Raw genomic sequence first — 16,348 nt, 5'->3', positions numbered from 1 at the left:
CACATTTTTAAGGCAGCAGTTGAACTTAAGTTTCTAAGTTGAACCACCTAGATAATCTTTACAGTGTGCTGGACATTGGATTTCTACGCATGAGTACAACAATGAAGGCTTAAATTAACAATTTTCCATCGTGTGGTTTTAGTGGAAGTACATAAGATATATAAAAGCAGAGATAAAAGTTGGCAACACAATGACGTGATGCAAAAGTCATGACAGGCAGAGTGAAATAAGACTTTATTGTTGTGTGACTGCAGAGGTTCAAATCAGCTGGGTTCCTCCGCAGTGGTATGAAGCAGACTCCCCATCATGTGCTGCATAATTAACTGAGCACACGGTCAAGATAATGTCAAGATTAAGATGATTTGTTTCCGTTATCTGGCAATGCACCATGAAGAAATCTAAATTACACACAGGACTGAAATTGCATCCAAGGCTTGTAACTGCTCTCCCTTCTCATCCATTTATAAAACCTTAGCCTTCTTAAGTGCCTCATTATTTGGCATGTGTGCGGGCATATCTTGTGGAATCACTCCGGTTTGGCTTTGCACTGGACTACTGATGCAGATGTGACAGAAAGCGATCATCTACAGTAATTAATTATACACCAAAGAATAGTAGGTTCACCTGCAACAGGTTCAAACTTGCAAGGAGCTTTCAGATGCAGTTATGACTTGGCAGTGAAAGTGGTATTTACACACAAATGTACGTTTCCATGACGTTACTGAAATAAACAGGACATCTATCTGCATGTATTGATAAATAGTAGGCAGTAGTGCCCCCATCTATCTACTGTGTCTACAACCTGATAGAATGATATTAAACAGAATTTCATCCTATTGTGGTCCCATACCCCTGTAGAGGCCCTGGAGACTCCACGTATGGTGTGTGTCAATTAGTTTTTAGTGTTTAAAAATGTGTTTGCTAATATGCACTAGGCCTACTAAAGATCTGTATAAGCTAAAATACTAAGAGCCTTAAGGCATCCTGAGGCCCCATGTTGTTGAGGGGCCCTGTTTTAAATCTAATTGTATTACCTTTATTATTTCACTTAGTATTAAGCCTACATACTGTACCTGACAAAATGTGTGTTAAATCAAATGACCACTCATTAATTGACATACAGCAAACTTGGACAGTACTGTATTCCAGCATGTGAGAATGGGCTGATTTATATGGCTGTGGGCAAAATATAACAAAGCTGCTGTGCTCAATGTGTTTTATGGCAAATTAAATCCATCTGAGGCAAATCTGAGATTTGGGCTTTATGAATAAATTTGACTTGACAAAATGAGAGCGTATTTTTTATGTTTTTATTAGAGTGTGCACTCAGTGGCAGTGAAATTAGCTGAAAACACAACGCTGGCATCATCCAAAGGTGGCCACATCTTACACTTGCTCTCATCTCCAGTCCTGCATCAAAATTAGCCCGTTTTATTAGTGTATGAGGAAGAGTGTTTTTAAAATGTGTCTATAATTTCAATTTCAATATTTATACAATGCTGCCTATTAGATATCTGTGACAACATAAATACATATATTTTATGTGAAGCTTTTTTGAAAAAAGAAGCCTAATGTGACTGTACATCTTTGTCCCGGGCATGCGGTAATGTTGGCACAGACATTCCCTCTCTCCTACCTGAGTTTTCACTGTCCCCTGGCCACCCCTTTCGGAAATTTCTGCGGTCGCCCCTGAAAACTAATCATCACCGGTCACTTGTGCACATACCTAACGCGCTGCGCTGCGCGAGGCTCATACAGTAGCTGTCAGATGCGGTTGCGCGCTTCAACCGCACACCGAACAAAGAGCGAAAACCCTGATCATCCCACGCTGCAGAGTTGTAGACGGGGCTCGCTTCGCTTCTCTGCCGCTCTGCTGTTTTGTCTCACTTGGATAGGAGGACTGTTTGTGTCGGCGTCCCAAGATGAACCAAACCGCCAGCGTATCACATCAGGTTAAATGCCAGTCTACGAAGACCATCAAGGTAAGCTTTATGAATGTTTATCCTTCGCTGTAATGAACTTATTGGTGTCGTATGTATGCTACCTCTGTATCAGCAGCAGCTCCCTGACAGTTCAAAAACTTCAGTGCGGCTTTGGTGAGCTGGTATGCGCATTGACGCACAGCGCTTTGGAGATGGTTTGGGGATATGCATGTCAGCATCCCCATTACAACCCGATGAAGTTAATTCTCATATCTGAAAGAGTTTCATTTTGAAAGCAAGCCCGATTCTCCTGGCCGTGCTCGAAGGGGGTTGCTCCAGTTCTTGACGTCCAGTGTGGATGTGTTGGATGAGGAGCCACTCACTGGCGCAGTGGCGAGATTTCATTCATATCACGTCGTGCTCCTTATTATTACATTGTCTGTATAGGCTGAGAAATCATAGTGGCTGTCTTCAAACAGAGCATTCTCTTTTCCCTGTCTGCCACTTTCACGCGGTAATGGCGAGGAAAATCTCTTACACATTTGCGCTTTGAATTTGGTCTTTGATGGCGCATCAGTTGCCTAACTTTACCGTGTATGGTCCCGGGAGATCATCCTGATTTTCGATCTGTTCACGAATCACAATCGCATGAAAGTTGCCGCAGGGAGGCAGTAAGAAGTGCGTGTGTTTTACATATAGCCATTATCCATTTAAACATGCGGTCAATAGTGAGAGGACAGGTAACGCAATTTCCACCATCGTCTAATGTTTGAGCCACTGTCGAAAAACGTCTCTGCACGGCAGCATCCGCACTGTCTCCGAATTGTGCACCTAAACCTGGCCTGAAGGAGTGTGAAATTTGTGTTGCTTGGCATGCAGTGTGTGCGCGTGTGCCTACTTGTGTGTGACTCAACAGCGGTATCGATTTTGCCGCGGGTTCTGCATCACTTTTCAACCTCAAAGTCCCACCAGAGAAATTTAGCTTCGGGCAAATGTATCGATCCTCTTCCCCACCATCCCAAAAGGCTTGCAATTTTGGAATACCAGGCTGCATGTTTTAGAATGTGTGGAGTTCAATTTAGGATGAAAGATGGGTTAAAATATTAAATGAACCCACATTGGTTAATAGGATCTGTGATGCCTTTTCCCTTCTCTTGGTATTTCACCATTTTGGGCAGTTGGAATCAGAAAATCATTTTAAGATTTAATACTTTAAATGTGTTTAAATGTGGAATAAGTCATTTGAGGTCTATTGATTTCCCTTTTGTGAGAACTATGCTAGCATAATGCACAGTCACCAAGCATGTTGGATGGACAAGTTGGCCTGGGCTGACTTTATATACATATTATATGAACCTATTTTTCTCTCCTTGTCTGTGGACAGCTACTCGGATGTCTATACTTTGTGGTTTCAGCTCTATTAAACATCCAATTAGTACAGTGCTTGATAGCTCATGAGTCACCACTGGAAGCCATTTTATTAAGAAGGACTATTCCAAAGTGTCCAAACACACCTTTAATTGGTATGGTTAAATGGTCTTTATACCAGCCTGAGGCCATTTATAGAATCACAGATTTGCAACAAACCCATCAGTTTAATTTGAATTATCTACAAACTGTCACAGGTTCAAGGATGGCCATGTAGGAGTTTGTGACTGCCTTAAGTCAATGAGGATCAATGAAGGTATAGAAAAAACAGCTGATTGGCTTCAGCAGCCAAGGAAAAGAAAACAGACGGGGTAGAATGTGACTGAACACAAGAAAAAAAAAAAAGGCAGAATCTTAAATGTCCTGGAAAGTAAACCTTGCCCCATACGTGTGTCTTTAATGACACTTGTTTTGACAGAGAGTAATGTTGTGAACAAAAGAAGAAGGAGAGGAGTGAAATTATTTTTATTTTTTTGTCTTGGTTCGCTTCACCACAGCTTGATGTACTGACACATATCGACACAAGGACAAATAAAAGAACATAGTATTCCGTACATAACTGTAAACCGAACAGTGAGCAAAATCAGAAAACACAATATTCTACAGTAAAGACTTGCTGAGCTAAATTGGTTTCAGGATCTTTTCCTTGTCTTACAGTGACAATAAACAGAGCTTGAATTACCTGCCTTGAGAATATTCAGCCTCATATTCTGTTGCCTAGAGGGTTGCTGTGTGCAAAAAGACATTTTCTGAATCTCTGTGTGCAGCACTTTTCTCTCTCATGGCTTTCACTTTTAGGGAAAATGCACCGGAACTGGGCTGCTCGCTGCATTCAAAATTGGTATTGTATAAAACCTCCCCAAATTACAACAACGGGGAACGATGGTTTTGGAGTGTCTGACACCCTGAGGCATCTGCTGCAGCTCGGCATGATGAACTTTGCCTTCAGCTCACAGCAAACCTGTCTCGGAAATCAGGCAAACAAGCAGGGATCATAGTCAGGATTAAGTCCTCTAAAAACTCCTCTGTGTTGCACAAAAAACGCTAATCTCTCCATGTTTGACCCCAATCGCCCGGCACTGAGGTCTTAACGGCTCTCTGTTATCCTCTTAAATGCCCCCTCTTCATATCATGGCGGTGTCCTCATACCACAAGCCAAGATAAGAAATCCAATTAGGACGAGGCGGCAGATTTTTCGTGGGCCTTAACTCCTGGGGTCTCGCTGATTTTAACAAGGCTGGATGCGGCCCGAGGCTCGTGTCATCAGCGGTCCTTGGAAGTGTCAGGTCCACCCACATGCAGATTGCAGCAATAAACTGGCATCGTCAGAGGAGCAGGGAGCTGTGTCAGTGCTCCTCTCCCAGCGAGCGCATCACTGATGGGAGCAAGGTCGTGTAAGAGAATGTGCTATGTTTCCCAAGCTGTGCTGCAACACTGTGCGCTGAATTTACACGGCAGGGATGTTGACAGGAAGTTTGGGTGAGAGGGACAGTCAGTGATTTATGTAAGTGCAAAGGACTGAGCCTCTAGTTTTGAAACACCAATTTTTTAGCCTATGATGATAATGACAAGGTAAAGTACATCTGAGTGTGAGCACTTTTAATGTTCTTGAGCGACCAAAGCCTGAAACTGAAACTCACATGAACTCTTTAAGCAAGGGGCACAACTGTGTCTTTTATAAAACCAGATGTTGCTGTGTAGACGAAGAAAATGACACAATATCAGTTCAGTTAGGTATCAGCCTGTGTTTGCAAATAAATAATGTTTCATCACTACTTTCAGTCTCTCACCTTATTCTTCATTCCAACTGTACCACATAACACTGGCTGTGCTAAAAAACAGTGCGTAGACGTGGTCTGAAGTGTGTGTGTGTGGGATGCCAAATTCTCACCACATGTTCTTTTTATAAATAACTAATGTTATCTCACTCAATTTGCACTTTAAGATAATAATCAGCTGAGGAAGAAGATAGAACAAATGGCATGGTGTGAAACTAATTCACATCTGGCTCCAGATGGTTTCACCGACACCTCCAGTCAAAGACAAGGACCTCAGCAGTGAATTAGTTTCACGTCATGCTATTTGTTCTATATGGTTTTTCTGCTAATCGTTATTATGAAGAGCAAACGGAGATAACATCATGAGAGGTAATTGCATCCTAGTTTACCAATATTTATTGGTTGCAAAGTTGAGTGTACTCGGTGGTGAGTCTTATCTCGAAATCATTCATCAGGAAGCGTCTTCACCAAGGGATAATCAATTATTTACTCTGCGTTGTATCGGCCAAGTAGAGAAAACATGCACTGGATTGTCTGTCATGTTGTCCATGAAAAGGGTCTGTTCTCAAAATAGAGCCTTTTTGTCACTGGAGATATATTCAGAGTTTAAACACTGACGTGCTTTGATCCTGCTCAAAGAGCTTCAGATAAAGTACTTTGACAAGTTGTGATGTTGGGGTTGAAGCGAAAGAGACTCCGATTTTAAAGATAACTAATGAGCACAACCACTATGAGGAAGACTGAGCTGCAGACAGACTGTCCTGAGTCGGGAAAGATTCAAATTTCTACTGTCATGTCTACGTCTGAAGCATCAGTGGGGTCGTTAATGGCTTAATGTGAAACTTTAAAAGTGTTTGCCTTCAATCTGGAAAGCCAAATCCCTGCAGATATGCGGTGTATTCAACAGTTCAAGTGATGCTGGCAAGATTACTGTTAGTTGCTGTGTATTGCGTGATGTGTCTGTGTGATAAAAGACAGAAGAATATCAAATTCTTTTTCATAAATGAAAAATATTCATAAAGACTAACAGAGATAGAATCACTTCTGGATGAACAACATATTGAATTCCAAAACATTTCACATTCATTTATATTTCACAATGTGTACTCAGCGGCTCGCTCAGATACACTTTTCCTCCGGGGTTTTTCCTATCGCTGCAGGAAGACCAGCATTGTTTGCAATCTCTCTGCCAGCACGCAGCACCGATAGCTCTCATCTCCGTAACTCAGCACCCTGGATGCTCGACAACTCAGCCGGCAGGTTATTGAACCTGCGAGGCGTCCCCCTGTTCCGAAGATCTATCACATAAACAGTCTTTAAAAACTGTTCGGAACTGCTTGGCTCTGGGAGTGATAGATTGCTGGAATCAGTCTTATAAGAATGATTGCATTGGCTCTTGAGTCGCTGAGTCTATAAATTATAGAGCTATGCCAGCTGATCTCAATATATCCTCCTCTCAGAGTACATCTCTCATTCCCACACCTCACAGAGGAATATGTGATAGATGTGTGGCTAATTTGTTTTGTGGTTGAGACATATCTGCCACTCATTTGCATGAGAGTACTTCGTCTTGAGAAGGCTTATTTGTCCCTGTGAAGAAAAAAGATGTAACATGATACACCCTGTCATTTGCCAAGCCATGCATATTATACTTGCACTCATGGGTCCTATAGAGTCCTTGCTACCGCATAATGACTTGCCACTTTAAGATCTAAAGAAGTCGCTTCTGAGAACATAATAGCAGTTGGTGTTATTGAAGAAAAAAACAATTAAACGCTCAAACATTAACTCGAAAGCTAAAAAGGAAAGTGTTTAAGATGTTAAGTGGTACAGTTCTGCCCAAAAGCTTCGACGCCTGGCGATTAATGGATCCAAAAATGTTTCTCTTTTGAAAACACAATAACAAAGATTGATGAGTTCATTTCACATGATGAGTTTGTCTCGTTTTTGCGGTGGTGGAAGTCATGCAGGAGAAGATGCCATTTAGATGCTATTTATATTTAGCAAGTTCATGCTGTCTTCAACATAAAGTTATACAGTTCTTTATACAATAGAGGGAGGTAACTTTGTATTCATCACTGTTACAAAGATATTGTAAGAAGTTATATTTGTGCGTATGTCTGATGAAGTTGGGTCTGTGAATTTCATATCAGTGAGCAAAATTAAAAAAGCCCAACCCAGAGTACTAGCGGGATGCAGTGACTCCTGACCTGCAGGATGAATTTTGGTAATTAAATAAGTAGCAAGTGCTCATGGTGCTACAAATGTTAAAAAAAAAAGAAGTTAATTTAGTTATATTTAGTTTAGGGTAGTGATCATCAGAAACATTGCTACAGTTGATCAGGGTGCAGTCAGTAGTTTTTACAAGTTGATTAAATTGACATATCCAGGTATATCTAAACATGAACCCATATGGAGTTTAATTCTTGTTTGATGCTTTATAAAATCCCCCTCATAAGGTGGACTGTAAGAGTTTATATCCCGCAGGTGTTGTTTGTTTTTGTTGTTGTTTGCTTGATTGTTGTCTTTCATGGTGTTTCCATATGGAAGCACCATATGTCTATGTCTTATCCGCTGGTCCAGCAGTGCTTAGAAAACGCTTGATTTTGTGCCATTTTTCAGAAGCCATCTACAGAAAACAAGCTTTCTACTGCGGTCTCAGGTGAATCTCCAACTTAAATACACTTAACATGTTTTTAGTGGTTTAAAAATATGGCAGGGGATTGGTGAGGAATCTGATTATTGACCAGCTCAATGCAAAGTGGGATTTTAGGTAACACATGTAAACACCTCAACCCATTTCTTAAATTAACTTGATTTCTTACAGTAATTAGTTTTATTGTGTTCATGTTTTTAACACACTGGAGACTGACATGTACATAAAACCAATCATACATTATTGGAAAAACTTAAATCCTGTATATCATGATTTTGGACAGGGATTAAATTAAGTCAGATTCTTGAGCACATAGTTGTTGTAGCACCAACCTTTGGCAAATTGTGTTAAACAGCAACAATTATGGCAATTTATGATGAAGAAGACCACACCTACAAGACAAGTCAAATTTGGTGTGGTGTGTAGGTGGAGTGGTAAAAAAGTCCTTTGTAAGAAAGTGATAATGGCATACAATCTGTGTAGGTGGAAATGAGTGTGGCCTTTAAAGATAGAGACACGTTGAACCAAGGAATCAGGGAAAAAAATCTTTCTATGGCTCACAGCCGGGGAGTAATGAGTGCAAATGTAAAATGAATGCAAAGGTTCATTTTGGACCTTGGCAATAGTAGTTAATTCTATTTTTTTTTTATCATTCTCACCTTTATTGGACAGCTGATGGTAGAGGAAAATGTAAAAGAGGAGAGAGAGAGAGAGAGAGAGAAGAGAGAGAGAGAGAAACAAAGGTTCTCAGATGGAATGGAATCAGGGACGATTTGGTTATATGCAACTATTCAGTCACAGGGGCAGAGCCAAAGAGATTGTCTTTTTTATTCTGTGGTCTCTTCTTCCTTGTCAAAATCTGGCACCTACTGTACATTACCCACAATGCAACATGACCGTGCAGGCAGCTCAGTCGGAGACTTGGTGTGCTATGCAAGTAGTGGCTAATGTAACCTTGAGCCACTAGCCTCCAGCAAAGATTTGGAGCGGGCTCCACAGGTCTGATAAGCGCACTTCTTTTTTTATTCTATGTAACACACTTCCCTGCAGACTGCAAACTCCACACCCCAAGATTTTTTTCACTTGAGGACATTCATCAGATTTCACGCAGCTCCCCCTGGAGCCACAGAAGGCCTTATATAGGCCTCTATAGAATCAGTCAAATGTTTTATAATTGGCCATTTGGTGGCAACAGCTGTTAAAAATTAAAGGACTATTTTACAGAAGACATTTTGACATGTCACCGTAGGAAAGACACAGGTGTGATAATAAAATGGATGATGGCTGAATTCCATATAGCTGATTCAGTTTCAGGGCCCTGGTTTTGTTCATGCTGGATCACTAGGACTTTTGGGCTGCGCTGGAAGAGTCTTTTTTGCTTAGGAAGGTTCCTAACTGAGTGAAGTGAACTGGAAGTATTTTCAGAAGAGCTGGTCAAATTCTCTAAAAGCTAAGGAAAGGAGCCTTTAATGCTTCCTTTCTTATCTCCTTTAGCATAGGGTACACCGGACCATCCTTTACAAAAAGAAAGGAGAGAATGCTATCCCATAATTCCTTGTGGCCGCAACATTTAAAGCGAAGCACGTTCTCAAACTCAAACGATAAAATCCATTGACCACATTTAACAGAATCCTTGCAATACAGACGCACATTATGATACTTGAATAAGACTCTCACAATTTCCTTCTTTCCTTTGGTTTGTTTTCTTTTGCTGTAATCTGATGCTGTTTCAACCCCATTTTGTGTTTCGGATTGTTGAAATATATATAAGTGAGGATAATGTTGCAGCGTGTAGACTCACGTTAAATGCTCGGTTTGCATTAGTTATTTTTGGACAATGTACTGCCAGCCTTCAGCAATATCATTAATTAATTTTACTTCAGTGACAGATGCTGACACCCTTGCCTTAAAAAGTAGCAATGATCAAGCAGGATGACCTCTACAGTAAATGTAATGTGTTTCCCACACATTAATTTATTTGTGGTGGCCCGCCACATTATCAGCGCTGACCACCACATATTGATTTTGTATTTTTTATGTATTTTTTTACTTAAAAGGGGTAAAATTGTATTTGATGACAGATATTCGCTCAGCACTTCCTCTGGCTTGGTCGCTCCCTCTCTCTCTTTTCTCTCCCGCAAACACGTCGACAACAGACCCGTGTGTGAACTGAATGGTTAACATGAACACCGCTGCACAAATCTCTTCAACACAACGCTGTCAATGTCGGAAACCCACCTTCAAAAAAGTTATTAGCAAGAAGCCTAGCTGATAAGGAAAGTTATGTTAATGATAGAAAAGTGATAGTCAGCCAACTGCACAATACAATGAAATAATTGGGATTCATGTTGATAAATATGGGTGGGCAGGAGGGTGAGTGCATGTGAGCATTCTCAATATAACAACCCCTTCCATTATTTTGTGACTGCTACCCTATAGGCCTTTCTGCTGTCTTGGTTTTGAAGTAATATTCCACCATGTTGTCCACCTTTAGATGGCCTGCATTAAAACAACACTGGGCGCAGTGTCAAAGATGCGCTTTTTGAAGTCCATCTACGGAACATTGTAGTTTTATCACAGCTGGTTATGTCAGAAACATCCACCATCGCATAATTCTCTTGGCCCCGTGGCCGTCTTTTCTTAAGTCCTTTTGAATTCTCCTTCACATCTTTCCTTGACCTCATGACATTTTCCATCAAGACCAAGGAAAAGTAGTTAGGAAAGGAGATTTTTTTGACTTTTCGACAGTAGCCTTGAAGATGACAGTGCCATCATTAATGGTATTAGTAACGCCTGTGCCTCTCCTACTATGACAAGTCGTACTGTTTGCTGTGGAAAAGGTAAGGTATTTAATCTTGGGCCATCAGCCAAAGTTCAGTGACATGTGTCAGGAAGTTTGTGAGATCTCCTGTAAACGATCAGACAAACAGGACTGAAAACTTGTGTCCTTGGTGGAGGTGTAAGGTGAGGAGAACAAACTGGATAATGCCAGTACCCCAGGAGCTGCTGGTGATGAAAGCTCAGGGTCATTTTTACTCGACATCACTGATGTTAGAGTTTACAGTGCTGTTGTCCTTTGGAGGGAAGATAACAATGAGTGGAACAGCTGGCAAACTGAAATGGAGGAGAACTTTCTGAAACGAGGTCATGCCCCGGCGAAGCCTCATGCAGTGAGGAGCGAGCGGAACCTGCAGCCTCAGTTCTGGATATTTCATGTTGAAAGAATGGATGAACTTCAGTGATTTGACATTTTAGAGAGTGTGCTGCTTGCATTGCCAGCACAAATACTGCCACTATTCCCGCTGTCTTGAATGAAGACTATTGCCAGGTCATTCTTGATTTGGTGATTTCAAAACATTTCTTTTCAACTGCCTGGCCCTGGGTTTCTGAATTCCTAAGCAAGACACACAAGAAAGTGTTCCATTTTTTGTGTTTTACAGCAGCTATGAATGTATTGTGTCTAGGTATTTTGTCTATCTTCATTTCTTCTCCCTTACTTTTCCTCATCTTTGTTTGTGGAGTGTGATACTATAAGACTGACCACACATATTTACACACTCTACACACATTTTGTCCTATTATACAGTCAAATGCCAGCTTGTTCTCAAGAGGGTGGTCTTGATAGAGAGGGTGCTAAAGAGCCTTTCTTTGTTTCAATGTTTTGATGAAATTATAGTAGAGGAAAAGTATGGAAATAACTTGCATTATCATGAGCACATTAGCATTCCAGCCTTGACTCTGTTTGTGTAAAAAAAATAAAAATAACAGCGAGCCGTCTGATGAGTGAGAAGAAAATTTGAATGTTTTTATTCTAATCAACATCAGCAGACGTGCTGAGTGTGTTTGAGGGGGATCTACTGCTACTGTGACCTCTTCTTGTATGACATTACATTATGACAATCTCGCACGCAGCAGTATGAGTTCATTAACACAAGGTGGGGATTTTATTACAGGTTGAGACAGGGGTGGAGGGGTCAATTGTTGTTCTCATGCAGATTCATCATTTTCACCAGCTGACACTATTGGCAGAGCTCTTTTAGCTCTGATGGATTTCTTCCAGCAGGAAGCCTATTGCTTCAGAGGCATCTTTCTCTCTAAGGACATCAAGTCACATGTTAGGTAAAAGGGCTCAATGGAGCGCTTTAGCATTTTCAAGCTCATCGTTTTTGATTTCACAGTTCACAATTTTACTGTTTTGGTTACAGTCTCATTGCTCTCTGATAAAGCCACTGTATGCCACCACTATAGACAAAGTTAGCGACTACCTTAAGGTGACCAGATTTCTGAAATTAAAACTGGGAACATTTTTGATTTGGTGGTCAGTATGTCATTAAAAAATATAATGTTATTATATGTGAAATAAAAAGGGGGACGATTTTGGTTTTATAATCTGTCAAATATAACTATTCTGAATGAAATCCAGTCATGTTGAGGCAGAAACAAGCTTTCTGTCAATAAGTAGAGGCAGCAATCACTTAGTGGCAGATAGAATACTGCATTTTATGTGTTGTCAAGAAGTAAAAAGTACTAGGTGAGTATCTGTCAAATATAACCCTCATGAAAATAATAATATAAAGTAATTTCAGGGCAGAAATACCCTTTCAGTTAATAAGTAGAGGCTGCAATCCCTTTCTGGTAATACTGCATTTAAAGGTGTTTCAACAGGTAAAAAGGACTGGATTGATTGGTACACAGCAAGTTAAATAATACAGAGTCATAAGGATAATTGCAAAAGACATCATGACTTTATTTTATACATAACTCAGCAGAAAGTCATGTTAATTATAGGCTACATTCCGTTTTCCAAATATAAACAAGGATATTACACATATAGCAGCCAAATTCCATTGGCAACAACAGGTTTCTATTATTGCCTATAATAATATAAATGTCTTGCCTGGTTACGCTATAAACTGCAAACACTTATTTGGCCACAATCGTGATTATTCCGTTAAAAGAAACGTTAAAGTTTCACAAAGACATACTTTTGCTTTTACCACAGACATAAAGTGATGTTTATTTGCACATTATGTCTGTTTGACCTGGTTAAAAGCAGCTGTAAACGTAACGTGTGACGTAAAGAGACTGGGTGAAACAGCTGCGCGCGCAATCAGTTGTCGGCGGACGATCACTTTTCGGCAGGACACCAGTATTTTCTGCTGTCCAGTCTTTCTGGCCACCTAAAATCTGATTTCAGTTTCAGTTTTCAGTCACGGGAACGGGGACATTTCCAGGGACAGCTTAAGATGGGGACAGGCCACCCACCCTGGACTAGATAGCGGACATAGTGAAATATTTAGCAATGACATGGGTAGATATTTCACAGACATTGCTGAAGACCAAACTGGAGCAAAAGGAAGAGTGAATAATGGACTTACCTTTGCCAGGTGGATAAAAACCTATCCCCATTTCAATGCTGATGTCTATCGTGTTAATTAGCAATTTTTGGCTAACCCCTTTGAGACAACAACTTTTTAAGGCGATGATATGTGTTATATAATCGACCTGTTTCACAGCAGACATTTTGACATGCTGCAGTAGGAAAAGCATAAATATCCAGTAAGTGTTAAAATTAATGAATTCAGTTTAGCCACTTCAATCTCAGGGTCTTGGTCTTGTTCATGCAGTCTCAATGTTATGTCACGGCTTACTGTGGCATTTGAATAGAAGAGAGTCATATGTAGATATTTGCAATCTGTAATTTCCAAACAACCTTTTGTGGGGTGAAATTCTGAATTTTTATGTTATAGACCTCTTCTACTGGTTTTACAATGCTGCATAGTCACACAGGGGAATCACTAAAAATGAGTAAAAACATGTTCAACATACAAGTTAGTTACAAGTGTGTGCGTATGTGTGTAACACATTTTACTGGCCTGGTTGTAACAACATGCCAGCAGTCTGTCCAGCAGGTTCCAGCCTCATCACTTTACCAAGTTCAACGTTCAAGTTTAAATCTAAGATGGATGTTTGCACTGTGAATACATAAACCAGACGCTGTATTCTCCTAAGTTAATCATCACCTAATGCTGAAGGGACTCCCTGTATCCTTGTTTTTAAATGAATATCACTTCTGGTTCACATGCCACATCTTGCCACAACAGTTGAGTTCACACACAGGGAAACAGAGATTTAGGCCCAAGCACAAGACACAGAGAGTTAGGGTTACATGCATTAGTCCAAATAAAGTCCATGCAGTGACAAAACACGATCCAGAACTGACAGAAAACACACAAGTCCACAGTAGCAAACAAACACGGGAACAGGACACTCGACATACGATGATGGGCAATCAGACAGACAGGACACAGGGCTTGAACTAAATTTGCATTCATGTGGTGTTGGAATAATCAGAAAAATGATTTCTCCACTTTTTTGAACATGAACTCTTGCCTCTCCACCACTCGAACGCTGTCCCTGAACTACTGGGCAGCGAGACCTCCGCAGCACTGGAATGTGGCGAGGATAAGCTGGGCGGCCATGTGGACAAAAAGCAGGGCAGCAATGAGGGTGAAGGGCTGGTGAGTGTTGAAGATGAGGAGCTGGACTGCGATGAGTCAGTGGAGCAGGTCAGCAGCGAGGTGCTGGGCAGTGCAGGCTCTGCGGTGAGAAGAGGTTGTCCATGGTGTCGGGAGCCTAACATTCTCCTTCCATGACCTCCACGTGTCCCTGTGAAGATAGCCAAGTAAGTCCCCTCAAAGGCATGCTGTAAGTCAGGTTGGCTTGCTGGATGAGGTGCAGGCTGATCAGGAAGGCAGCCAGGCAGCCAGGCAGGCAAAAGGCTGGCCACCAAGGCACTAGCCAGAATAGGCGGGTGTCTAGCCGCCAAGGCGCTGGCCGGACAGGAAACAGGTAGGTGGCTAGCCACGAGGCGATAGTCGGAGCAGTCAGGAAGGTGAGGCGGCTTTGAGCAAGGCCCATAAACCCAACTGCTCCAGTGGAGCTGCTCAGTGACCAGCAGACCAGGCAGCCTCCAGGTATGAATGTGTAACAGTGTGATTGTGATCTGGGCCTTCCTGCAAATGAGAGGTTTCTCTTGGTGAAGCTCCCTGAATAAATAAAGGTTAAATAAGAAAGCTAGCTACCATAGCACTAACCGGATAGGATCCAGGCTGGAAAATGCTGCTAAACAGGTTGCAGGCTGGTTGGTGGCTGCTGCTGGCTTGTTGCTAGCAGGCTGGGAACCAGGCACGTAGGGAGTAGCTTGCTGATGGCTAGCAGGCTGAGAGCTAGCGGCCCGGGGCTCTGTGCTAGCAGAAGCTGACTGGTTGGGATGTGTACATTTAACCAGCGCCATTGAAAAAGCTTATTAGGAGTTGGCTGTTCATTTTCTCTGGTGAGTCCATTTAGTTTTAAGACTGTTGCGCGCTAGACAAAATGATCATCTCAGTTAAAAAGACAGTTAACGTGACTTACAGATGCACCTAGCTAAGCAAGCAAGCAAGCTAGCTCCACACATGGTGGTTAGCTTCACCCTCTCTTCCAAATATGCCAGCGGCAAAAAATATATGGTCACGTTTTTTGCCGCTGGTTGCAAAAAATCAACATGGCGGCGCCCTGTCGGCCAAACTTGAGACTTCAAAATGGCAGTCCACAAACCAACGGGTGACAATGTCCATTTCTTATATATAGTCTATGGTTAAGTGGCAGCATTATGTAAATGTGACAATAGCTGGGTAAGCTCTTGCCTTAAAACATGCCTTTACACCAACCTTCCACCAATCACATTCAGTTGTCGTTCATCTGCAGAACGGTCCATGCAAGCTCTATTTTCATGATGACATATATACACCCTTAATATTCATTCAGGGGCATTTATGAGCTCTGAAGATACATTTAGACTTATCCTTATAAACGAAAAACAATATCCAAGAAACTTTATTCACTATTACCAATTGGCCAGAATACTGAAAGCATGGGCTTTATGAGAGAAGGCAGTGGAGAAGGAGGGAAACAGACCTTAGCATGTGTTGACATCTCACTGTTACTGCAGGTAACATGGCCAGCGAGAGGCCACTAGGCCACCATGGCTTTCAAATGACTGTCTCCTGGCGGTACAAGACATTTATAAAGGTTTGAATCAGAATGTTAGTGTGGGTCTAAAAGGCATGCTTTGACATTTCCATTTTTTGTATTTACTAATGTAGGGTAGCCTATCTATCGATCTATCTATCTATCTATCATACATTATTCTGAAATGGGCCATTGCATAATGAGTTATTTTACCTATGGTATATTTTGATTCTAATACTTTTGCACTTTTACTAAAGTAAAATTTGGAATGCAGGACTTTTACTTGTAATGGCATTTCTCCACTACCTTTACACAAAATGCAGTAGTCTTACCCCTTCTGATAGCCTGTTTATCTCTCATTCTCTCAAGGTTAAGGATGTGTGATGTTTTTATAAAATTCTGATTACTTTCATGATCTTATTTAAGCATTACATTACCAACATTATTTATTTCACTGCAATACCAGCATCGATCTGTTTTCAATGATTGGCGACTACTCATCATGCACCTATTTTAATTCTTAGTGCAGACTGAGGACATCTAAGTGATTT

General features: G+C 41.2%; 1 protein-coding gene across 1 annotated transcript in view; it reads left to right on the top strand.

Annotated features, from left to right (window-relative positions):
• Positions 1-1,452: 1,452 nt before the first annotated feature.
• Positions 1,453-16,348, top strand: part of LOC119903455 (inactive dipeptidyl peptidase 10-like) — a 293,040-nt gene continuing 278,144 nt past the window's right edge. The window contains exon 1 of the mRNA XM_038719633.1: positions 1,453-1,982. Coding sequence (XP_038575561.1) covers positions 1,923-1,982 — 60 coding nt within the window. The 5' untranslated portion in view covers positions 1,453-1,922. The remainder of the gene's footprint in view (positions 1,983-16,348) is intronic.

This window comes from Micropterus salmoides, unplaced genomic scaffold (assembly GCF_014851395.1).
Source record: "Micropterus salmoides isolate LMB-PRFRI ecotype aquatic unplaced genomic scaffold, ASM1485139v1 Ms_hic_scaffold_15, whole genome shotgun sequence".
Taxonomy (NCBI): Eukaryota; Metazoa; Chordata; class Actinopteri; order Centrarchiformes; family Centrarchidae; genus Micropterus; species Micropterus salmoides.
The sequence above is the reverse complement of the archived record's forward strand: the minus strand, read 5'-3'. Positions and strand labels throughout refer to the sequence as shown.